The sequence below is a fragment of the Myzus persicae genome, unplaced genomic scaffold (genome assembly GCF_001856785.1).
Source record: "Myzus persicae strain clone G006 unplaced genomic scaffold, MPER_G0061.0, whole genome shotgun sequence".
NCBI classification, from domain to species: domain Eukaryota; kingdom Metazoa; phylum Arthropoda; class Insecta; order Hemiptera; family Aphididae; genus Myzus; species Myzus persicae.
In genome coordinates this window covers 1,744,551-1,769,840 of record NW_019104044.1, presented here as the reverse complement: position 1 = coordinate 1,769,840, position 25,290 = coordinate 1,744,551, and the positions used below count along the sequence as shown (strand labels likewise).

Below are 25,290 nucleotides of genomic sequence, written 5' to 3'. Positions count from 1 at the left end.
TGTGCGGCTAGAGGTAGCGTATAGTCCGTAGTACTATGCAGTGTAAAAATTAAATCATTTTCGACCCTATTTTCGTAATGTAATTTATGTGCACTATACATGTTATTTCAATTCAAATAAATAGGAAATTGTTTCAAACGTGACTGATATTAAATAATTTTTCAAAGCAAGGATGTACAAAAATAAGTCATGGTGATGGTTATTACTTATTATCCTGTTGTGCGGGGAATACGGTTGATTTGAAATTCGTGGATGTGGGGCGAATAAGAGTCTTCACTTAAAAACCCGGGTGATCACCCATCCGGGAACTATGGATTACTGCTTGTCCTTACAACAAGTTAGTACTCATACTAACAATTTTTTTCATGAGTTACAAACGGAACAATTTGATTCGTATATTCTCTACTATTAATACTTTGGCTTTTTATATATAAATTAGTGCAAGATTTTTCAGCTTTAGTATTGTGTTTTTATCACTCGAAACGTGGTTATGATAAAATAATATAAGGTATACTTATTCCTTAACAATGTTTTTTACAGTTTATTTTTTTAGTTTCAAATATTTTATAAATATGTATAATATTTTATTACAAATTTAGGTAGAATACCAAGAATTAATGTTCTTTATTTACATTACATAATACATAGTATTACGATTTACGAATTTATCTGTACATCATAAATACAATTTATTGATCTGATATAGGACATTTCAAAAAATAGATCAGATCTATTCAATTTATATTTATGGTTTCAGGTACTGGTCAAATATACTAAAATAACTGTCATTGTTCGGTTCTAGGTTTTTATTAAAAAATAAAGGTATCGGTTCCTGATATAATTTCGATACCGTATCGCTTATTATTTATTGGTATACCTATACTAGTTCCTGTTTTCATGAAATCAATAATATATGATGTCCATTCTTAGTTTTTTACCAAGTGAATTATACTGTTTCCGTAAATCCTCAATATTTTTTTAGGAGCGTCTGAATTTCAAATTTTGTCAAAATGCATAAAAATCATAAACATATGCGAATTAGTTTGATTTAGAAATTCATAGACATTTTTCTTTTTCTATCTAAGATTTGAAAACTACATTCAATATTCCTCATAAGGTTGTCTTTATTTATCAACAAAAAAATCTACCGAAAAGTCAAAAAATTCAGTTTTTATGAGTGTTTGATGTTCAAAATATTACGACATTGCTGGATATTCATTCGATTTCTCATGGAACGATTTTTTAATTTCTTGTAATTATATACGAATAACGGTATAACGGTAGGTACTTGAAATTTCCTCAAGTGCTTAATCTATTATTTTCTATAGTTAAAAAAATTTCAAAAAATGTTGACTTGTTTTGTTTTTGAGCTGTTTACTGGCAATTTCGGTTTTCAATTTTTCTTTTGTAGCACAAAAGATAAGCAATAGCTTAAAATTAATCTGAATATTTTGAAAAAATAATTGGCTTATTTATTATGTTACAAGTATTTATTGAACGAATAAATCTAACTCAAAATAATTGGGATTTAACATTTTTTTTGAAAAATTCTGAACATCTAGGTATAGTATAGTAACAAAATCAGGTATATAGATTAAATTAAGGACCATCTCTTACGAATTGCACGACCCGGAGGCACTTGACAGTTTGAACCTGTGTCATTTTCCCGCCTAATGCTTGTAACAGCCGGTCCGAGGGGTTGCTTTGACCTGTTCAGAATGGCCGGGTCGACGGACGAAAACGCGTCTAAATGGCCCACCCACCCCTTGTTACCAGCACTGTTATACACCTGTACGTCGATGGCTACCGCGTCACACCATATAGTACGTCGTCATCATTGACTTCGGAATTTAGGGTGGTCGAACGTCCTCGGTCATTCGATACGTTGGACATCGTCTTGCTGGTCATTCCTTAAACTGCGAACACGAGTTGAGGTTATTTCCACCCCGCTGCCACCGAACCACACTTTATTGGGTATTTCCGTCATCACTTCGTCGTCAATTGCACGGAGAAAGGAAGGTTTTCTTTAAGGATACGATGCATCCTGGTTCATCGAATTCTTCATCTTGGCATGCTAATCAATCACCGTTTTCGGTCATCCGCGTGCGCTGCCCAAAGTGCAGGGTGTATTCTTCGGTAATTAATTTCTACGGATTATTTGGTCTCCTTGTAGGTAGTGTTCATTTACCGCGACGTGTGTGTCGCCGTTGCCGTCGTCGCTGAGTCGTCTCCACTTTTAGACAACCGTGTCGGCGATTTTCGTATACGGCGGGAGTGTTGGACTCGACCACCGTGTACCGCTGTCGCCGAATTTCCTCAAAATATACACCCGATTGTGCTTGCCATCCAGTCATTGAGCGTCGATGTTAATGCAGGAGATAATTAAAACAAATTTATAAGAATTGTGTAGATACATAAATTATTTGACGAAATCTATTTTTTTTTGTTTGTGAGTATGAAAATATACCTATATCATTGCCTCAACTTAACAATATTATTTTGATCTAGTGTTGATCGTCCGTTTTTGAACATGGTAAAATATCACGTCAACATCATGGATAGATGTTTGGTTTGTAAAATTCTCTTGACCTCGGAAACTCAATCAGCAAGTTTCATCGTCGAATGTGGATGTCCTCCCAGCAGGTTAGTACAATTTTAATTCCAAGGAAGTTTTTTAAGCTTACATGACGTATTTGTGTATTATTTACTTTTACACATATACTTATACATGTGTAAAAGTTTTATTTTTATTATTTATTGTTGCTGAAATAATACAATTGCCTTTATAAAAAATATTTTTTTTACCTTTCACTCCCAATTAAATGTGAGGTGGGCCTTTTATGATACTAGAAAAACTAGCAAATATATGATTACTCTGCGTGGATTGGCCGTTTTTTTTATAAAGATCTGCAGGGGTTCTTGATTCAAATACTGAAATACAGTAGGAACTCGATCAATCGCCTCTCAATTTATCATCAATCTCTTATCCGTCATCGGTCATCGTCGAAAAATAAATAGTTAATGATGTGATCCCGAAATTTGCATAGCAAGAATTACCAAGCGAATAAAACTAGTTTGTAGTAGGTATCCAAAATATGCAATGAACGCGATAAACACGGCGTTAAAGAACAAATTGAATCGTTTAAATTAAAGTTATAAGAATCTACGTTTATTGCAAAATGTCTGCTAACTGTCATAGTCCCGGTTCCGACAGTAACGGTTAATCGAGTTTCTAGTTAACTAGTTTCTACTGTATATGCATTTTCGTGCTGTGACTGTTCAAGCTGTTTAATTTCGAATGTTAAGTACCTTATTGACAAAATGATAAGCACGACTCTCTCGTCTTTAAAATTACGACGTACATATACGGAGAAACTATGGCAAAAAGGACCGCCGAGTGCAAGATCACGCTACTTGTTTCGTTGCCGCGGTTATGGGTAGGATAAATATATAAATATTATTAATATATATATAATATTCTATTTATAAATTATAATTTAGACAATTACCTAGGTATTTCATATATTTTTTTAATCTAAAATACATATTACTAATTATACAGTAAATTTAATAAATAAAAGTTTGAGTACATATTATATTCTGCTAATTTGATTGGTAAAAAATTAGAAGAATCCATATAAAAATCTAGTTAATTTAGAACTTGTATAATATAATCAAATAGATTAGTTAATATTACCTATAGCTATGGAATTTAGTATAAATGTCATTTTTTTATGTTACAGTCATTCATGTGTTCGTAAATTTATAGAAAATGTAAATCCACTTTTATGCTCAGACTGTATAGCTTTAGTTAGTGAATACAGATCCACACTAATTGACGACAACCGGTAATTTGAAATCTAGTTTTTTTTAAACTTATAAATACTTATTTTTACATCCAAATTGATAATTTCAATAAATGTAACTTATTATATTAGAACATAAAGAAAACAATGTTATTTTGAAGTTAAATATCTTATAAATCATTGCACATCTTAACATTGAAAATTATTAAAATAATAAAAATAATATTTTATTATTGAAACTTATATCATACAATTTTAAGACATTATTTAAAGAATACAATTTATTCACAATAGTAAATTTTAATATCAATTTTATCAGTGTTAATTTTACTATATTGAGTATATATTTTATTTATTCAGAAATAACACGCCATCTGATGATGAAAGAATTTTACAAGATCTTTATAATGTAAGTTATATACTAATACAAATTTTACTTCTCATATATGTATGGACCTGATTTCATTTTCAAAAATTTCTTTCAGGCTATCATACATAACTTGGGCTTCGATTGGACTTATGTTTCAATTTTTATGATTTTCATAGTGTTATTATGCTTGATAGTCTATATAATTATTGGATAGCTGAAAAAAAGCCGATAACAAATGGGATAGACTAAGGGGCCGGATCTCGCTTTGAGCTATAATAATATCTGCAAAAAAAAATCCTTCAGACTATTCACCATAATTATGTAAGATAGGTATAAAGTGCATTAAATATAAAGTACTTAATTTCATTAAGTTTTGAAGTCTGTATTAAAACTAATTATAAAGGGTACTATTGTATATTTTAATCATAAATACAGTATTATTTTTTTAGTTTAGGTACACATTCATATATTATTTCAATAATGGAAATAATGAAAATAATGAAAATAATGTCAATGAATCAATAATAATAATTAAAAAAAATATATTCTATATCATAATTCATAGGGTTTAAAAAAAAATGTTACTAGCTTTAAGATATTTTTATTTAGAATTATAACATACTGTCAATTCTGAATAATCTTATTAATATAACTTGTATTCAAATTGTTTATATATTTTAATCACAAATATGGTTTTTTTCGTTATAGCTAATATATTGTTTCAATATTACGTTATGAAATGTTCATAAAATAAATATATTCTATAACATGAAGTTAAAAAAAAAAAAATGTAACTAGTTTTAAGATATTTTTATTATAATTTATAATTATATACACTAAATTCTGTATTATTTTATTAATACAACTTGTATTAAAATTATTTATATTTTAATCATGAATAGATTTTTTTTGGCATAGTTCTATATATTATACATATACCTAACAAATACATTTAAAAGAAGAAATGTAACTATAGTTTTAAGATATTTTGAATCAAACATTTTTTTAATACTGAAAAATCTGATTTTAATTATTTTTTTTAAAATTCAAAATAGCCAATATGTAAATCTGGTTTTTAGAGAACTTTTAATTGTAAAAACAATTTTTCGGTTTATATTTTTCGAGCATACTGGGTGAATCCAGAATCACTTTGTATAGGTAATGGTCAAGCGTTTTATAAATTGGAAATTAATTTTAGACAAATTGTTTAAACAATTAGTATCCGCTTAAACGGTATATCTCATATTATATTTCTTAGACATTTTATGGAGTGCCTACCTATACTAATTTAGTCATAGTATTAAAATCATATTATTATTTACTATTCTTTTATTATTAAGTCATTGCTATACTTAAAGTGATTTAAATCTAAATTAAAATAGTTTTTATCATAATATTGTGATTCTTTTTGTATCTTATAATATTATACAAACCAAACACTTAAGTTTTAAATAACTCATACATGTTACAACAACCTAAATAACAATGAAAACTCTAAAATACTTTGATACAACGAAAAACATTTTATCATAGGTATTAGGCATAATGGGTACAAATGTTTTTGGCTGGGTATAATTTTTTTTCAGACCGATTTCGTGGCCCATATTGTCTTACAGTTTCCATTGCAATCAAACAACAATAAAGACGAAATTAATTTAACTTATATATAAATATAAAAATTGATGTTGGTCTATTTTTTTAGTTAACTAGAGACTATAGGTAACTAATTACTTATACATTTAAGTAATATCAATTATATTATTATTATTTATGACAATTAATTCAGCATATTTGCCTTTTGATACAATACATATTTATAATATTTTTTAAAATTTATTTTATACAAATTAAAAACTTTGCCTACTTTTTATTTTTTTATTTTAAATGTCAATCTAATGCAATGATTTTTTTCTTGCATACAGTCATTTCCATCCGATAAACTCCTTGGACGGTTCTTCTTTACCTCCTTTACTTTTTTTTTGGCGCTTAATGCTCCCTATATTTATTTTCATAGTCACCTGATGTGTTGTATTCCAAATTTAGTAAACTGTAGGTAAATGTATTAAGTTCAAGCCAATTATATTTAAAGAATGAAAAATATGAATTAATACATTTTCTACTACTATCTGGTTTTAAAACAGTAAAAAAACACCTATGAGTGCAAAAATGTCTATACAATTATAGGTAATTTATAAGCATCTAATAATTCAGGTAGTTTTAAAATTTTAAATCTTACCATTTCCGGAACTAATATAACAGGTATATTGAGCGGCCACCTTTCCATCGAGTGTCACATTTTGGCCAGTACAGTTTTCTTTAAAATGTACAATTATAACAATATTATTATTTTTTATGCATAATTAAATATGATTGCATTCAACAATGTGATTCTGAACAACATTTTGGCATTACTCTATGTACTATACTATTATATTATACTACTAGTGATGATGTATGTAGGACATTTGAGTAAGTTTTGGCCGAAAAAGCGAAGGGTATGTTTTGGAAGAAAACGGTGACGCCCGGTATATAAGTATATTGTATGGTGTATGTTAGGTACTTACGGTGTAGTATATTAGGGTATAAGCAGATAATTATGTTTACAAAATTGTAATTGATTATGGGTTAAAAAAAATTAATAAAAAATACAAACATTTAAATATGTCCAAGTTAAATAAATTCCTAAGACTTTGAAATACGAATACAACTGTGAAATAAAATAATATACAATCTATACCAAAAACCAAAGGGAACGAAGGAAACACTTTGAAAAGAGACACTCATACAGATTGATTTTTTCTTTCCTAAATGTAGGTACATTTTTTTTTTAAAATTACGCAATAATGTACATACTTGGTAAATTGTTCATTTAATTATAAATATAGAAGACCAAAATTCAAAACACAATTTACGTACCGATAAGGGGTCTATTTGGAGTATTATCGGGATTTTAGGGGAGACTGGAGACTGAGATTTTTAAACAAGTGGATTATAGGTTGAGAGTTGAGAGGCGATGGTATTTTATTTGAGATCGAAATGTCTGTTAGTAGATGTATTACTGTTGTATTATAATTTATAGTTGGATGGGCAATGACTAATTGTCCAAACAGAATATTTTGGGATTATATTTTAAAGATTATATGTATGACGACTAACTAACCTACCGCTGATAAAAAGGGGTTTTCAAAGACTCAAAGAAGATTCCCCCAATAATTTTATATGTAAGGCTATATAATATATGATATGGGTGACTGACAGCTTTACAAACTAAGATTTCTGCGACACTGGATAAAAGTCTAACAAAATTAATTTAAAATGTATTCACTCTATAAAAGACAAAAGAATATGAAAACCATATAGGCGTATTATTAAAGAAAATGTTTATCAACGTTTCGTTCATTTTAACTTTTCAACAGAGTTGGTAGGTAGTAGGTACAACAGCTATTCCATGTGTTATTACTGCGGCACTGCTGCAGGTAAAAATATCAAACAGAATTGAATAAACGAGAGAAAAAAATATAATGTTATTATATTCATCAAGGAACGATGTACACTTTTTTTGATATGTCTAAGTGTACCATCCAATAATACCCACGCATGGACCCTATGGCTTAGAACGGCAGAGTACGGACTAGTCACTATTAGTAGAATTGATTAATAAATATATAATATAAATGTTTATTTCATCAATGCTAGCCTTATTATTTTTTATGAATTTTATTTCTGTACGGAGATAAATATAAAACAATTAATGTAGATATTTATTATTTTATACTACTAGTTTGTAACCTTATTCTGAATTAAGTTAATGATTAACTTGATGTCAAAATATTTAGATTTAACTGATATTTGATAGTAAATAATATAATATAAAATAATATATATATTTATATACATTTTTGACTCCAGTAATATTTTACACTGCTATTGTTGTTAATTATTAATGTCAAAATTTTTAGATTAGCCAAACACATATGCAGCCTGTCACTTGCCACCTACGTAGAAATAGTTAATACACATTTTTAAAGCTAACTTATTTATTATGAAATCATAAATTAAATTATGAAAAATCATGTTAAATAAAATAGTATTAAAAAGTAAACAAAAAAAAATATGAACAAACAATTCTCAAAAATACTACTGCTGTACAGTAGGTTACAAGTGGTAGGTTGAATTAATAATATTTGCATATTATCATATTTGTTAACCTCGACGGGAGTCAAAATATTTTGAAAATTTGATAGTGTACAGAAACATTCATCCACCTACAGTAATTTTTAAAAACCAATTATGCTTAAAAGTTCCCTTTTTTCTTTAATTGTAGCTTTGTTTTTCTTGGGGCTTTTGAAAACTACTAGAAATTTTAAATTTTGACCGGCCTGAGTAGATCAACTAGATTCACTTAACAAAAAAAAAAAAAAACACAAAAAATAAAACAAACACAAATAAAAACACATATCATTGTTAAATATATTTATCGCTCCTCTGAAATGTAAAATAATGTTGTAGTAAATCCATACAAATGTTATGATTACTATGTTCATAATATATTTGATATATTTTGTTTTGTACAAATATTACGTCCATTAAAATGAAAAAAACTAAGCAAATAATGTATCCTATATACTCTAAAATGTGTTTTGATAAACAATTTATAACTATTATATTTTTATTTGTTTGAAATTGTTTTAATTCGGTAATAACGGCATGCAATTTTGACAGTGTCTACGACGTTTTTATATACCAAGATACTTGAACAGTTAAATATTACAACAAATATTTATTTTACAATTAGAACAGACATAAAAATATAAACATGAAATACGAGAACGTTATTTAAATTGTTTGATTTTTTATGATTCCTACCATATGTAATATAATTGACTGTGTGCCTATACAAAAATAATACTCACAAATTTAGTTTTTTAATATCACCTTATGATTATGTTGGTAATTTTTAAGTTTTGAATTTAATTACTAATATATATTTATCTGCAACAACAGCCAATAGGTAAAACAATGATTTTCTTTTTGGTATTTTTTTGTCTCCTCGGCGGGTCGACGGCTACAAACAGTACAAACGGTACAACTCATACGACAGGTATGTGATTTGTAATTTTCGTTGACTACTTCCCACTTCCCAGGTAGCATAATACAAAATAACAATTTTTAACATTATAGTACAGCAAGAAACGTAATTAATATTGATTAGAGCTATTATTATAATTAGCTCTCCCAAGCGGTGCTATTGAATTGGCTCCCTAATTCAGGTAATCGTCATTTTTACGTATTTAATTGGCTCCCATGATTTATGCATTGAGTTGGCTCCCTACACATTTATTTTATAAATAAATTGGTTAACAAAATTGTTTGAAAATAAATTCAACTATAGGTACGTCTATACGTTAAAAATATAAAAGTTGAAAAAGTACGCGACTGTAATATTTTTAGCTACACAGTACCGGTTAGTCTTGTAATTATCAATTCGTTAATCCGATAACGTATTTATACACCCAAATTTATGGACTATTTAGTTGAAAATTATATTGACAATAATTCTTTATTTCCACCTCTAATTTGGGCAGAAAAAGCAGTAGTGTTAGTCGTACCACTAATTCATGTGAATCTTTTCATTCAAAATTGAATTTCCAATTTTATTCTACGCATCCAAATATTTTCAATTTCATGGATGTATTGTATGGTATTCAAGTGGATACTGAAATTATTTTAAGAAGCTCCAATGTAGAAAGACCACACAAAAAAAATATACAAGAAAAAATACAATTTATAGACAGTCAAATTCATAAATATGACAAAAGTATAGTATCCAGATTTGAATATATAAAAATTCTTGCAAAAAGAATTTGACCCTACTAAATAATATTAAAACAGTGCAGGTCAGTGAATATTTTTGATGAAATATTTGTATTTTAAATTATTTTAATGTATAACTGAATTTATTTAAATTTATTTCGCGTACATTTTGAACTTTTATATTTTGGGAACCACTTGTTGAAAATTATATTGGGAGCCAATTCAATATTGTCTGTCTTGGGAGTCAATTCAAGTCTTGACTAGGTACCAAACCTAATATCGGGAGCCAATTCAATGGCCACCCTTCCGGCTTCCAGGTTCCATCAGAGCAATGTATAGCACCACGTCTTCAAAATAGTTTTTTTTCATCTAGTACTTACCTATAAACATTTTTTTTGGATTAATTATGTATGGTGAAATTGTGTTCAGAGTTATAATATTTAAATGATTCATAAATCACAATCGTTTTAAAGATTTCGTTGTCAATATGTAACTTTAAATATTTGAGGTACATTTTACAAATATACGTCGAGAAAAAATTGGTTCTATAAGTTATATCGAGGTGAAGCTACAATACATATTGTATTAGTTCATTATTAATCTTATGTTTACTAGACAAGTTAATTTCACGAAAACATTAAATTAAATTAAATTTTATCTGGGAGGTGGTATGAAATATGTAACGAAATAAAATCAAACCTATCTAAAACTTAGATGCAACTTTGAGGGGGTATACGTATATTATATTTTCATATGACCTTTGTTACATTTTATCAATAATAAATGTAATGTTGTTATGTTAAAACAAACTAATATTAAAATAAAAATTGATGCTATTTCAATTTCATGTAAATTACAATATGTACTACATAGTAATGTCAAAATTATAAATTTGTCATCAATATTTTACATCTAAATACAATAATAATTGTTGTGCGGTTTCGGGTATTACAGGAAGTTCATTTAATTCTAAATCAATCATGTGCACTTTGTTGGGAAACTTGAAGGCAACTAATGCAGAATTAGTTGATCTAGAATTAGACAAAATACCGGGTGAATGTGAAGTACTTATTTACTCTCGATTTGAGCTTAACAAATTTTCTGTTCCAAATGTAGATGAAGGTAAATTCATTTTTACTAAATATTAACCTACACAAATACTATTTGCTTGGAATTATATTATTATTATTAGGTAATGACAATCTCACTAGACCTTATCTAAAATGATGGACATGGAGAATCCAATACCTATGTGTATAAATGTATAATTATGAATTTATGTATTATTTAAAAAATAAAATGGTACTTAACTGTCAAAAGTTTGGTCATTTTGTCAGTAATATAGTCATATTGATCAATAATGTATTTTTAATAATTTAAATAAATCAAACAAATAATTTGGTTGATTATTAGTTTATATAGTTTGTGACCATACAGAATTTAGTATACCAACAGATATAATAAATATGTTTCAGAGTCTCTTAAATCAATGGTTGAATTAAATAAACCTGTGCTAATCGTTATTTCGCGATATCGAGGGTTCTCGGAGTGGGGTGAAATATTGGGTTCTGACGGCAATGTTAACGAGACAGCATATTTATGTGATTTTGCAATAAAAAACAATGTTGCGGGATACATAATAGATGAGCTTACGCTACAATACGTATGTATTTAACTTGTGCCCATAAAAAACTATCATACATACCGAAAATGTTATAACTTATGCCTTATAACATACCTTTTCCCTTTTTAAAAATGTTAATTAGTATTAATATCATTAAAAGTAAAGTAGTTTTGCTTTAGGGCTTATATTTTGTTATGGTGACTATAAAATAAAACTGCCTACGACAAAATTGTCCAAAAACCTGATAAATTATTTAAAAATACTTTTTCATATTATTATATAGCAGATTTAGAGTTTACCTCTCAGTGAGTAGGTCACTGTAGATGTATTAAATTCAAATTAAGAGAAATAATATTGCATACGAAACATTCCATTTAACCTCTTCATCTAAGATATTTTCAAATATTTTTAAATATCACACAAATATTTTGAAAGTTATATCCTCTCTTCTGAATATTTTTTACAATTTGATATCACTAAGGTTATTTGTTTTTGAATAACAACAAAAACCCGATTTTCTTAGTTTTTCCTGATTATTCATTTTTATTGTACACTTTTACTTCTGAAAAATACCAAATAGATACTCTTGATGGGTTGAAGAACAAAAAAAATACACTTCATTGTAAAATAAATATATTCATTGGTCTACACGGAATCTAAAATTCTAAAATGTCAGATGTTTATGAATAGCTAAACAACTCTCGGAATTTTGAAAATTTCACTGTGTGCCTATTTATATTAAATGATAATATGAATAAAAGTAGAATAATTCATCTAAATGAGTATATGACTGTACCGTTAATATTTTTTGAATAACCTACACCTAAATAACAATAATAACTACTTTTTCCATTATTGTTGCGCCGCGACCGCTCCTACAAGGGCGGCGGTTGTCGGCCACGACTTGCGGAGTGTTGGAATATACAGGTACCTCACGGTGTGAAAATATCAATAATACAAAATACAAATTATGATACAATAAACAGACGCCGTGCGCCAGACATAATATATTAATCACAACACGGCGTATATAACAATGACAAATGATAATAAATAATAATGTGCGGGCCCGTATTACTCTTAATAATTAAATCACAACTTATTTGTCTGAATACATACAATATAAAATATATACAATAATTAATAACAATAAATGAGAACAAAAAGTATGACCTGTACTGCTGTCTGCAACTCGGCAAAGCCACGCTGTAGTATGGACTGGTAAGGCGCCCGTGGTGGCACGTATGGAGAAAGTATGATGGCAGTGTCACAATAAATGGATCATCGATATTCGATACTAAATGACGGATGGGACGCACACGTCAAGCCCTGACTGTCTCGGGACTTGCGACGATTGTCGCGTACACCACGTAAAAGAAAATGGACAGTTATGCGAACGACCAGAAATAAGGTCGGTTGACCACGCGGTTGACAAAAGAAAAAACAAATGTGGCGAACAGGCGAGCGAACTGGACCCGCCAGGTTCAGCCGTTGGCAAAAGACAAAAACTTCGCAAGCGGACGGACGAAGGTTGGAGTGGACATCGTCGGCCACGGATGTGTAGAGGGGGGATGACCTGTCGCGGACACTCCACACCGATCGCGGAGACTTGTAAAGCCTTTGGGCGATGTGCTGATTCGGCGGGAAAATCAGCCGCGTTCGAACAATTATGAATTACGAAAAAAAAATGTAATCGATAAAGGATAAAACTGGTATTACATAAAAATACTCAAAACAATTATTTTTTTATTTTTTTTTTTCCATTTTTAAAAAGTACCAGCTATTTTTAACTTTTAACCTTTCGATTCTTCTCGTTTTTGCATGCTAAGGACGAACTATTCAAACACAAATGTGGGAAAATTCATTATACCATATATAAGACAATTAAAATGCAGTCCTGACTTCATAATCGGTGTTATGGTACAAACGCTGCAGTCGTATATACAGAATCCATACGGTACGTGATATGTATTATATTTTGTATACTAATGTATAGATTTTATAAAATGTTTTGCTTGATCATTTAATTTTGTTAATTTATATGTTGTGTGAATGCTATAAATGTAGGCGCTTGGGAGACGTCCTATCTTTCCGTTTTTCATCAATTAATAAATTACACAATTATTTTGGAAAATTGTATGTACGTTTTTGATTGACACTCTTTCATTTCGCCAATTGAAATCATTAAGATACAATACTAGAAAATATTGGAGATTTTTTTCGTTTATATTTTAATTAGCCTCTTGGTAATAAACATACCGATATAATTTCAAAAATTACCCATTGTTCATTGTTTCAGATCATTATAGTTATTTTATATTTAGGCAAACATCGAATTAGTTATAATATCGTAGTCGTAAAGTTATTTCAATTTTAAAATAAAGAATTTAATTTTTTTATTTAAAAATTATATTATAACTTAAATTTAATTCTTTTTTTTTTTTTAGTGTATAATTTTGAAGAAATGAACGATTTAGTAGACTTCTATGAAATACAGACGAGTTTTATGAATCCATGTAATCCCAAACTTTATAACGGCTGTAGTCAAATTACGAAAGCTGAACCTAACGATAATCATATGTTGGGAATGGTAACAATATTTAAAGTATTTTGTTAATATTGAAATTTCTTTAAATCTTTGAGGGGACGATTGCCTATGGGATATTTGGGTGGGGAGGAGGTTATAAGCAAAATTGTTCTCTAATTCCTTCAAAAAGGTAAGTTGTATCCTATAGTCCAGGGGTGGTCGGCGTTAAATAAGTGGCGAGTAATAATATAGTAAACAATATAATAAGAAATAATATGAAAAGCAGGAAAAGAAATAAAGGTGTAAGTTGATAAAAAAGTTATAGATACCTTGTGAGAATATATTAATCAATGAATGATTTGGCATAAACCAAGAATATATAACTATCTAATAATGTCAATTAAAAATTGTAATGACACCATCTTAATTGATAATTTTTAGGAAGAAGTAGCAGAATATCTAAAGTCAACAAAAATATGTCTTACAAAAATCACCTATGAGATTGAATTAGCTCCAGTAGACGCAAGTTCTCCAAATACGGTGAATACATATGCAAAAGTATCGTAGATTTCAATATTTTTAAGAAAACACATTTGATTCTTTCATTAGGTACATTTAATATGTTTTAGGTGTGTCAAGGAAAATTGAATATTTCAAATTCGTGTGTACAAAATACAATAAATTTTTTTGACAAGGTAAAATCATAAATGTTGGACTAAAATATTAGTTTTCAAAATAATTTAAACCAATTGAAATTTCATACATATGTATATATGATCGCCAAATGATCGTTATTTTATATTATGATTACTATATTTGTATCATACTTTGTACAAGCAGACTGGCAGTCTCTAAGTACTTATATCGAAAATAAATATATTTTCTAGATTTTTAAACTTGTATAAAATGAAAATCTTTTATTTATTTTTGATAATATATTTAATAGGTTTTTAAAAATTCTGTATTAGCATGATTTCAGTTTTTAATTTAGAAATTAAAATCCACTAAACAAATTAAAAAAATATTTTTGTAGCTCTACCAATTTAGTTACCGTTTAATATATTAAGAGTATAAATATTTTACAGATATAGTTTAGTAAAGCCAAAATTCCACTTTTTGTGTAGATAATGTGCAATGAATCCATATAAAATATATGTTGTCCTAAAAGCTATTATGATGAAGCAGATGATTGGCATTTAAAATATAAATTTCATACTGTAACTGGCCATCGATTGTAAACTTTAGCAACACAATATTATGTACATACGTATAATGTGATTAAAGAACTAATTCTAGCCGTATTCTAGAAATTAATTTGTCTGATTTAAATAGTTATTATTATTAAATTTATTTAATCATATTTTTTTATGGTTTTATAGGGAACGTTTGCACTTAATCAAGACAGTGGAGTAGTTGTCCGGTATCTCGATCTTGATGACATTAACAACGACTGTAGTTGTAGTTCAGCGTTTATGGGATTTCAAAACATAGTTGCAGGCCTCCGCAAGGGTTCACAAACACCGTGTACGAAATTTGATATTCAATCAGACCAATATTTATATAAATAACCAGCTTTTTCATTAACTGTTAAATAAATATACAATTTATACCCAATTTCAAATCAATTCAGGCATACAAAAATTCACAACCTTTTTTTTTGTCAAAGACACAGAGTGGTATGATGTATTTTGTTGGGCAGCAAAAATTTCAATTTTAATCTTGTTCTAATAAACAGCTGTAATAAGTATTTATATTTAGCTATTATAAATTACATTGAACTATAAATTAACATTTTTTTTTTAATAAATTTAATGGCACACGAGTGCTTGACACAACATGTTCAATTTGTATGTGTGTACCTCTACACTTATGTGAAATTTAATATTTGTTTCCATCTTATTGTTAATTTAGTTAGTCAGTAATAATTATTGTACTTCCATGATGTAATTGATAATTACATATAATTAAATTTTCAAATCGAAAAATATATATTTTTTTGTATAAACAATTTATTAAATTGTATTGCTTCTAGACAAAATTAGGGAGAATAGGTTGGGATGGTTTTTGGTCATGTTATGAAAAGAAGTGACATGGAGCTAGCAAGAGAGGCTATGGAATTTAACGTAGAAGGATAGAGGGAGAGATTATGGTCGAATTAAGAAGAGATGGATAGACAGAATTGATAATGATACGAAAATATAACTGATGTGAGTAAATGATGTATCATTATACTTTTTTTTTTTACAACTATCGGGTTTTAAAACAGTATAGAAACACCTGTGAGTGCAAAAATGTCTATACAGTCATAATTTATAAGCAACTGATTCAGGTCATTTAAAAATTGGAAATCTTACCTTTTCCTTCCGGAACTAACCCAGTAGGTGTATTGGGCGCCCCCTTTTTATCCAGTACCCCTTTTTTGTCAGTTCAAACATCAGTGGACTGTATTGAGTATATAACAGCACATCACAAACATGAACAAATGATAATTATGGTACAAATATTACAACACGGGGAGTAGGCGTCCATCTACTATATAAAACAAATGTAGTTTGATAATTGTTATATATTAATGATACCACAAAAGGTAACACTGTTTTAGATACACACTTGTATTGTATGAGTCTTCCTGATACCCATTAAACAATGTGATTTTATGATTTCATGTATGGCACGTTTTTCTCAAATAAAGAAATGTAATTAAAAGTAGCGTTTTTTATCTTTTTAAATCAAAGTTGTTGTACAAGACACAACAAATTTGGCGACGAAGATGGTGAAAAACAAATCCGCAGATTCGGAAACAAGTGTGTCAAACACTGCGTTTGGTAACAACGCGGGTAATAATATGACGGCATATGTTGGACTTAACCACATGTCATTTGATCACCGTTCCGGCGAATGGAAAACTTTTAAATTAAAGTTAACAAATAGTTTTATTGCTGGTGATGTTTCAAGTGACCTCAAAATGAAAGCCATTTTAATAACTGCGCTGAGTGACGAAACGTTGTCCTTACTCTCAAGTTTATGTGTGCCTTTGGACATTGAAGCAAAATCATTCAATTATCTAATCAAATTATTAGATGCACATTTCACGCCGGTAAAATCGTATTTTTCTGCCAGATATGAATTCTACAGAGCGGAGAAAAATCCTATGGAAACGGTTGCAGAATGGGCTGCTCGAGTACGCACCTTATCCATACCATTTGGTTTTGGTACTGAACTAAATATTGTTTTAATAGACATTTTCACTCTTGGTCTTGATAAACAATTTAAAGAACGATTATTCGAAGAAGATGCCACAAACAAAATTATCACTATGAATAAAATGATGGACATCGCTCTTGCTAAGGAAATGGCCAGTAAAAATGCTGCGAAAAATAATCAAGAACCAAATGAAGTAAATTTTGTAAAAGGAAATAAAGTTACCCTCAAGAAATCCACTAAGAAGATAACCAATAAACAGTATTCAAAGAACTCATAGAAGGATCAAGCTGGCGAAACCTCGGGCGAAACCCACAAACAAAAATGTCAAGTAGGTATGCGGTCGTCAAAACCATAAATCAAACAATTGTAAGTACAAAGGTTATTTGTGTAATATATGTCATTTAGTGGGACATTTAGCTCCCATGTGTAAAAATAAAAATAAAAATAAATTTAACCAAAAAAATAAAACTTACAATACTCATTATATAAAAAAAAAAAGTAATAGTTCTGATGACGATGACATTTTTTTGGGTGTATCAGACAACTTCAAATTAATTTCTGAATCAAGTAATGAAGCAATAAAGCCTTTAGAACTAAATTTACAACTAAATGACATAAATGTTAAATTTCAAATTGATACTGGCAGTTTGCATTCTCTTATAAGTGAAAGTTGTTATTTTAAAAACTTTAATCACATTAAATTAAATGAAAATGATATTATTTTAAAAGATTATATTGGCAAGCATTTTAAACCTTTAGGCAAACTCAATTTAAAATTTGAATGTAATTCCAATAAAGGCCAAATTACTTTGTATGTTATTAAAAATGGAGGACCTCCACTTATTGGTAGGAATGATTTTAAAAAACTAAATCTGTCTATAACTCAAGATGTTAATTATGTAAATTTGTTATATAATAACGATGAACCAAAAGATATAAAATCATTATGTCAAAAATACTCCAAGGTCTTTGTAAAAAGTTTAGGTATTTTCTCAAAGTATAAAATTACTCTCTTTGTAGACCAAAATTGTACACCAAAGTTTTTTAAACCCAGATTTGTACCCTTTGCGTTAAAAAACAAAGTTGAAATTGAAATAAATAGATTGGTTAAGAATGGTGTTTTAATTCCAGTTGAACATTCCAAATGGGCAACCCCTGTTGTTCCAGTTCTTAAACCAGATAATACAGTCAGATTATGTGGGGATTTTAGTGTAACCTTGAACCCTGTCTTACAAGGAAGTAGGAACCCAATACCCTTTACCTAAAATTGATTGTTTATTCACAAAACATACCAATGGTGTTTATTTTAGCAAAATTGATCTCAAAGATGCTTATGCACAGTTAATTTTATCTGAAGAGTCTAGAAATTTAGTTGTAATAAATACACATTTACATATGGTACGCTTTCACTAGGCTACCATTTGGCATAAATTGTGCTGCTAGCATATTTCAACGAGTCTAAGAACAAACTATTGGAGACATGGATGTTGTCACAGTTTTTCAAGATGATATATCTATTTCTGGTAAAACTAGATTAGAACACAATAATAGATTAGAGGCTGTGTTAAACAAACTTCAAAATTCTGGTTTAAAAGTTAAAGTTGAAAAGTGTAAATTTCTTAAAAATTCCATTGAATATTTGGGTCATTTTTTGGATAAAAACGGTATACATATCACTGAAAAACATATTGAAGCCATTAAAAATGTTAGTGTACCTATTTCTTTATCTTAGTTGAAAAGTTTTTTAGGTATGGTTACTTATTATATCAAATATATACCCAATTCAGCTGAACTTTTAGAACCACTTTATAAATTGACTAGAAAGGAAGAGGATTTTATTTGGTCTAATAAATGTAATAATGCTTTCAATCAAATAAAAAAACTTCTAATTTCTAACAGAGTTTTAGCTAATTTTGATTCTGAATTACCATTAAAGTTAACTGTTGATGCATCTAGTATTGCGGTTGGTGCCATTTTATCACATGTTTATAATGATAATACAGAAAGACCAATAGCATTTGCATCACACTTATTAACAAAAGCTGAGCAAAAATATCCACAGTTAGAAAGAGAGGGGTTAGCAATTATTTTTGTTGTTAAAAAATTTCATGATTATCTATTTGGAAAACATTTTACTTTAGTAACAGATAATAGGCCCATTGCACACATTTTAAATCCAAAAAAGGGCATTCCCACTATTGCTGCAAACCGCTTACAGCGTTGGGCTTATATTTTGATGGCTTACAAATTCGATATTAAATGGGTTTCCACTAATAATAATCCAGCTGATTATTTATCTAGATTATCTATACAAAGTAAACAAATAGACATAGAAGCAAACACTAATTATTTAAATTATATAAATGATGAATCAAATTGGATTTTAGACTGGTTCAAAATTAAAAAAGCGACTAGGTCTGATCCTATCATGGCAAAAATCATTAATTATGTTTCTAATGATAATTGGTCAAATGATTCCAATAAAGATCCAAATATAATACCCTATTATAAAAGAAAAAATGAGTTAACTATAGAACAAAACGTTTTAATGTGGGGTTACAGGGTAATAATTCCTGCTAAGTTTAGAAATAAATTATTAGATCAGTTACATGAATCACATCAGGGTACAACCAAAATGAAAAGTTTGGCTAGAGCCTATTTTTGGTGGCCTTTACTTGATAGTGAAATCGAAAAGTTAACTAGTAGCTGTGAAGTATGTTGTGAAAATAGAGCAATTCCTCCAAAAGTAATTCTAAAACCTTTTGTATGGCCAACTAAACCTTGGACAAGAATTCATATTGATTTTCTAGGGCCAGTTTTCGGTCAAACTTTTTTTGTTTTAGTTGATGCCACATCCAAGTGGATTGAACGTTTCAAAGTAAATTCTCTTAACACTACCACAGTCATTAAGCATTTAACTGAAGTTTTTTCTAGATTTGGTTTACCTAAATCAATTACATCCGATGGTGCTAAATGTTTTTCTAATGAAGTTTTCCATTCTTTCCTAAAAATGTATGGTATCATGCATTTAGTTGGAGCCCCTTACCATCCGCAAAGTAATGGTGCTGCTGAAAGCGCTGTAAAAATAATTAAACATTTTATTAAGAAAATTATAAAAAGTCCTGTTAAATCTGATTTAGATGTTGAATTGAGTAAATTTTTGTTTCAATACAGAAACACTCCTCATACTACCACAAAGGAAACTCCTACTAAGATTCTATTAGGCAAGTCAGTAAGATTCATTTTTTATCTACTTAAACCACAAATTGACGACATAGTCCTAGGTCAACAAATTACTCTAATTAAAAATAGCGGAAGGAGAGATGTCGTTTTTGATATAAATGAAAAAGTGTTAGTAAGGGATTATAGATCTCCAAGTTCCAAGTGGAAAACAGCTGTAGTAACAAAAATATTAGGCACTAGAAATTATCAAGTCACCACAGACGAAAATCACATTTGGAAACGTCATATAGATCAAATGTTAAAAATTAAACAATCCAATCATGAACAAATTTCTAATACTAACACTGATTCAACAAATAATAGTTATAAAAGTCCGATTTCTGAAACAACCTTAAATACCACTAATAACCAACAAAGACCCAAGATAACTATTAGGAAACCAGCTAAATATTATCAATAACCCTTTTTAGGTTAATTGTATTTTGTCTCATTTGTCTTTTTGTAATGGTATTTACCAACACTCATAATTATATATTATTATTTAATATTCTGTATTAGTTTATCATGTTCATGTTATATTTATATACTATATTATATACATGTTTTTATATTATTTCTATTATTTTTATGTTATTATAAGTTTTCATTTGTAATATTAAATGTTCAATTTTCATATTATATTCAATTTTTATTTTTAGTGGTGAAGTGTTATATAATATTAATGATACCATAAAAGGTAACACTGTTTTAGATACACACTTGTATTGTATGAGTCTTCCTGAGACCCATTAAACAATGTGATTTTATGATTTCATGTATGGCACGTTTTTCTCAAATAAAGAAATGTAATTAAAAGTAGCGTTTCTTATCTTTTTAAATCAAAGTTGTTGTACAAGACACAACAATAATAATAATAAAAGGACGGAACCTTAATCCGTGATGTTACGAGTATACTAACAATAAATAACAATATTTATGATAATACAAAAAATGATAATACAAAATGATAATACAAATGATAAAGATATCGTGTATCACTCATATGCTACGCGTTACCGTCAGAGTGCCGCCAACCGAACCATAACCTCCAAATGTTGAAATGTGTGAAAACCTTGAACTACTGCCGCAATCCCGCGATCCATGTGCAGCTGCTGGTTGGCCCACAATGTCGTTTTCGGCACCAAATTTGGGAGGCCCGATGCACTCACCTTCGCACCCGCGCGCGATATAAATAAATGAAAGAATCATAAACAACCCTTGCCCGGTGCACCAGAAACCAACACAAAGCTACACACCGCCCGCGCAGGTGCAGACCATGTTATACTATTGACGGGTGCACCCAAAGACAGATCACGTGAAGTCGATTGACTAAATATTATATTGTACGCACACGACCCGCTGTAGGCACCATATTCGCACGATACATCGACGACCGAATTCGCCCCGTGATGTGCCATCGATGGCAAATATAAAAAGAAAAATGTACGACGACCGGTATCGGGGATCGTGATCACGTGAGCAAAATACCAGACTGAGCAGGAGACACGGCGCGAACGGGGCACGGATGCCGTTGTCTGGTCCGAACATCCTCCCGCCTTTGAAAGGACGCCTTTCAAACGAAGCTTATAATTTATGATATTACAGCTTAGAATAATATAACAAATATAAATGAGTATAAAACAAACAAACCACGCTTGTGGATATATATATATATAACACAAAAAAAACAAAACATTATAATATAATAAATATGATTAATACAATAAAATGAAGGTACAAATGGTAGGTAATGCATATAAGGATATGGAACGTCCAAACGCATCAATGTTCCTAGCGGCGGTCATCTTACACGGGTAGTTTGGTAACCTTAACAACTGGCCGCTTCAGAAGGCCGTCGGTCGTTTGAAGTGTTACTACGCGAATGACTTTGTCTGGGCTTGGATGTACCTCTGCGATACGTCCCAACTTCCATGACATAGGTGGATGATTGGGTGTATGGATCACGATTAAATCTCCTATTGACAAATTCTCAGTGTGCTTGAACCACTTCTTGCGTCTCTGCAATGTTTGAAGATATTCATGACTCCAACGATGCCAAAACGATTGGAGTGCCTGGCGAATCAGCTGCCACCGTCCTAATCGGTTGGTGGCCACATCTATAATATTCTCTTCGGGCATGGCTAAGAGTGGCTGACCAATTAGGAAATGTCCCGGAGTGAGGACCTCCAAATCGTGTGGGTCACTAGACAGGGGTTGTAATGGCAGAGAATTCAAGACACCTTCAATTCTTACCACTAGTGTCGTCATCTCCTCGATGGTATATGTTTGAGCTCCCACAACCTTTTTCAAATGTGTCTTTGTGCTTTTGATTGCAGCCTCCCACAGTCCACCAAAGTGGGGCGCGGCCGGCGGGTTGAAGTGCCATTCACATTTAATTCGGGCAGAAACTGCCTGACGAGCCTCATCTGTGCTAAGCAATGTCCTGATCTGTTTTGCAGCCCCAACGTAGTTTGTTCCACAATCAGTGTAAATGTGGGCTGGGATTCCACGGCTAGAAGTAAAACGGTCTAATGCCGCGAGAAATGAATCCGTTGATAGATCATTCACAATTTCTAAGTGTACGGCTTTCACTGCCATACATACGAATAAAGCCAGATATGCTTTGTGAGTCCGGGATCCGCGCCGGTGGCTCTCCTTCATGATGAATGGACCTCCATAGTCCGTGCCCACATTATAAAATGGCCGATTTGCGGTGACCCAGGAAGCAGGAAGGTCCACCATAAAGGGTTGAGGAGTATTGGCCCGATATTTAGTACATGGAATACATGAATATACTGCTCGGCGTACAGCTGCTTTGCCCGAAACTATCTAATATCGTCGGCTTATCATAGACAATACCACTCCTGTCCCACCGTGTAACAATAGCTGATGATAATACCGAATGATCATCAATGTGAGATGGCACCGTTGTGGTAGCAATATTGGGTGTTTCGCGTTGTCTTCTAGTGTCTAATGTTTCAATCGTCCCCCAACTCGAATTAACCCCGCTTGGTCTACATAGGGAGCCAATTGAGCTAAAGTTGCTGGCACAATGTCTCGGCACGCCTTGATTTGCTTGTATAAGTCAAAATTATACACCTGTTGGGTATATTTAATAGCTCTATATAAAGCTTGATATTGTTCTGCAAGTGATATAGGTCCCGACGACGCAGGACGCTTTCCCGCTCGATGAATAAATCGAAGACAGTACCCTATCACCCGTTGCATCCTGGACTGGGAAGAAAAGCGTTCCATCCAGTGACTCTCCTCTTCATGGATATGCAGTATGTATTGTACCGAGTTCTTAAGTTCTGGTAATTCATCTGATGATACCGTAACTTCTGTAGATGGCACCACCGGCCAATGAGAGGCATCCGATTTTCATTCGTGTTCACGTGAGCCCACTCACAATTGGGCATCAATGCATGTATCTTGGCCACCCGATTGGTAACAAATATTTTAAACTGCTTTTGTTCTCGCTTAAGCCATGCTGTAACAATTGTGGAATCCGTCCAGGCTCTGATTTTGTTGAAGGTAATTATGGATTTCAATAGTTCAAAATTGTGCGACAACAGTCTGGCCAGAAGTAGAGCCGCGGACAATTCGAGCCTAGGAATTGTCACTGCGACATCAATTTGTGATACCTTTTATGGTGCTATCTTAGTTTTACATGTGAGAAAATAAACATGCAAGTTGTCAGCTATCCATAAAAATACCAGTGCTGCATATCCGCGTTGTGAGGCGTCGGCAAAACCCACTATCTGCACTTCATTGGTTCGACGGATATCGATATGACGAGGTAAACAAACACGTGACAACAACGGTAACTCGTCTAGGAACTGCAGCCACTTCAACCGTAATGATGTGGGTAATGGGGAGTCCCATCCAAGTTTCTCGATCCATAGATCTTGCATCAACCCTTTAGCCCACAGTAAGACCGGACCTAGCACGCCGATTGGGTCATACAGCCGTGCGATTGTAGACAACACTGTCCTTTTGGTAATCGACCCTTCGTTGGTGTTTCCGTGATATCCAAAGGTATTGGTCGTAGGATCCCAATGTACTCCTAACACTTTCAAAGCCGTGTCCTCAGTTGGTGTAAAAGTTGGTTCTATGGCCTGATCCTCGATTGGTATGCACCTCAGCACGGCACCGCAGTTGCTGGCCCACTTTTTCAGCTCAAATTCGCCTCGCTGTAATAAATTAACGAGGTCCCTTTGTACGGCTAACAGGTCCTCTACGCTATTGGCACCAGCAACTATATCATCAACATAAGTATTAAAAGTTAACAGGCCCTTTGCCTGGGGAAAATCTGCACCGTCTTCTAGATCAAGCTGACTTAGACATTGCAGCGCGAGATACGGAGCCGAATTAACGCCATAGGTGACAGTTAACAATTGGTACTCCTGCACTTCTTCTTCCGGTGACCTACGCCACAAGATATGTTGATAGACACAATCCTCGTCGTGTACTCTGATTTGCCGATACATTTTCGCAATATCAGCGACGAACACGTATTTGTAGAATCTGCTACGAAGTAAAATATCGCTGATTTCAGTCTGTAATTTTGGACCTGTACATAAGCAATCATTTACCCGCTGTAGGCTACATACTCGCACGATACATCGACGATCTAATTCTCCCCGTGACGTGCCATCGATGGCAAATATAAAAAGAAAAATGTACGACGACCGGTATCGGGGATCGTGACCACGCGAGCAAA

The 25,290-nt window shown here is 31.1% G+C and overlaps 6 protein-coding genes across 6 annotated transcripts; 4 read left to right on the top strand and 2 right to left on the bottom strand.

Moving 5' to 3' along the window:
- The first annotated feature begins 3,377 nt into the window (after positions 1-3,377).
- On the top strand, positions 3,378-4,602 carry LOC111037994. The gene is made up of 4 exons (XM_022320897.1): positions 3,378-3,430; positions 3,744-3,848; positions 4,167-4,215; positions 4,292-4,602. The coding sequence occupies exons 1-4, from the start codon at positions 3,378-3,380 to the stop codon at positions 4,388-4,390; spliced, it is 306 nt and encodes a 101-aa protein (XP_022176589.1). The 3' UTR covers positions 4,391-4,602.
- A 4,593-nt stretch (positions 4,603-9,195) lies between these two features.
- LOC111037979 lies at positions 9,196-16,098 on the top strand. Its single transcript, XM_022320879.1, has 6 exons — positions 9,196-9,277; positions 13,444-13,571; positions 14,062-14,204; positions 14,583-14,699; positions 14,771-14,836; positions 15,521-16,098. The coding sequence occupies exons 2-6, from the start codon at positions 13,532-13,534 to the stop codon at positions 15,707-15,709; spliced, it is 555 nt and encodes a 184-aa protein (XP_022176571.1). The 5' UTR covers positions 9,196-9,277; positions 13,444-13,531; the 3' UTR covers positions 15,710-16,098.
- Positions 16,099-16,102: 4 nt separating this feature from the next.
- Positions 16,103-17,665, top strand: LOC111037977. The gene has a single exon (XM_022320878.1). The coding sequence runs from the start codon at positions 16,912-16,914 to the stop codon at positions 17,620-17,622; it is 711 nt and encodes a 236-aa protein (XP_022176570.1). The 5' UTR covers positions 16,103-16,911; the 3' UTR covers positions 17,623-17,665.
- Positions 17,666-18,825: 1,160 nt separating this feature from the next.
- On the top strand, positions 18,826-20,988 carry LOC111037993 (uncharacterized protein K02A2.6-like). The gene is made up of 2 exons (XM_022320896.1): positions 18,826-19,009; positions 19,094-20,988. The coding sequence occupies exons 1-2, from the start codon at positions 18,826-18,828 to the stop codon at positions 20,986-20,988; spliced, it is 2,079 nt and encodes a 692-aa protein (XP_022176588.1).
- A 1,385-nt stretch (positions 20,989-22,373) lies between these two features.
- LOC111037992 lies at positions 22,374-23,309 on the bottom strand. The gene has a single exon (XM_022320895.1). It carries the CDS (start codon positions 23,307-23,309, stop codon positions 22,374-22,376), a length of 936 nt encoding a protein of 311 aa, XP_022176587.1.
- A 905-nt stretch (positions 23,310-24,214) lies between these two features.
- On the bottom strand, positions 24,215-25,057 carry LOC111037991. The gene has a single exon (XM_022320894.1). It carries the CDS (start codon positions 25,055-25,057, stop codon positions 24,215-24,217), a length of 843 nt encoding a protein of 280 aa, XP_022176586.1.
- Positions 25,058-25,290: the final 233 nt, after the last annotated feature.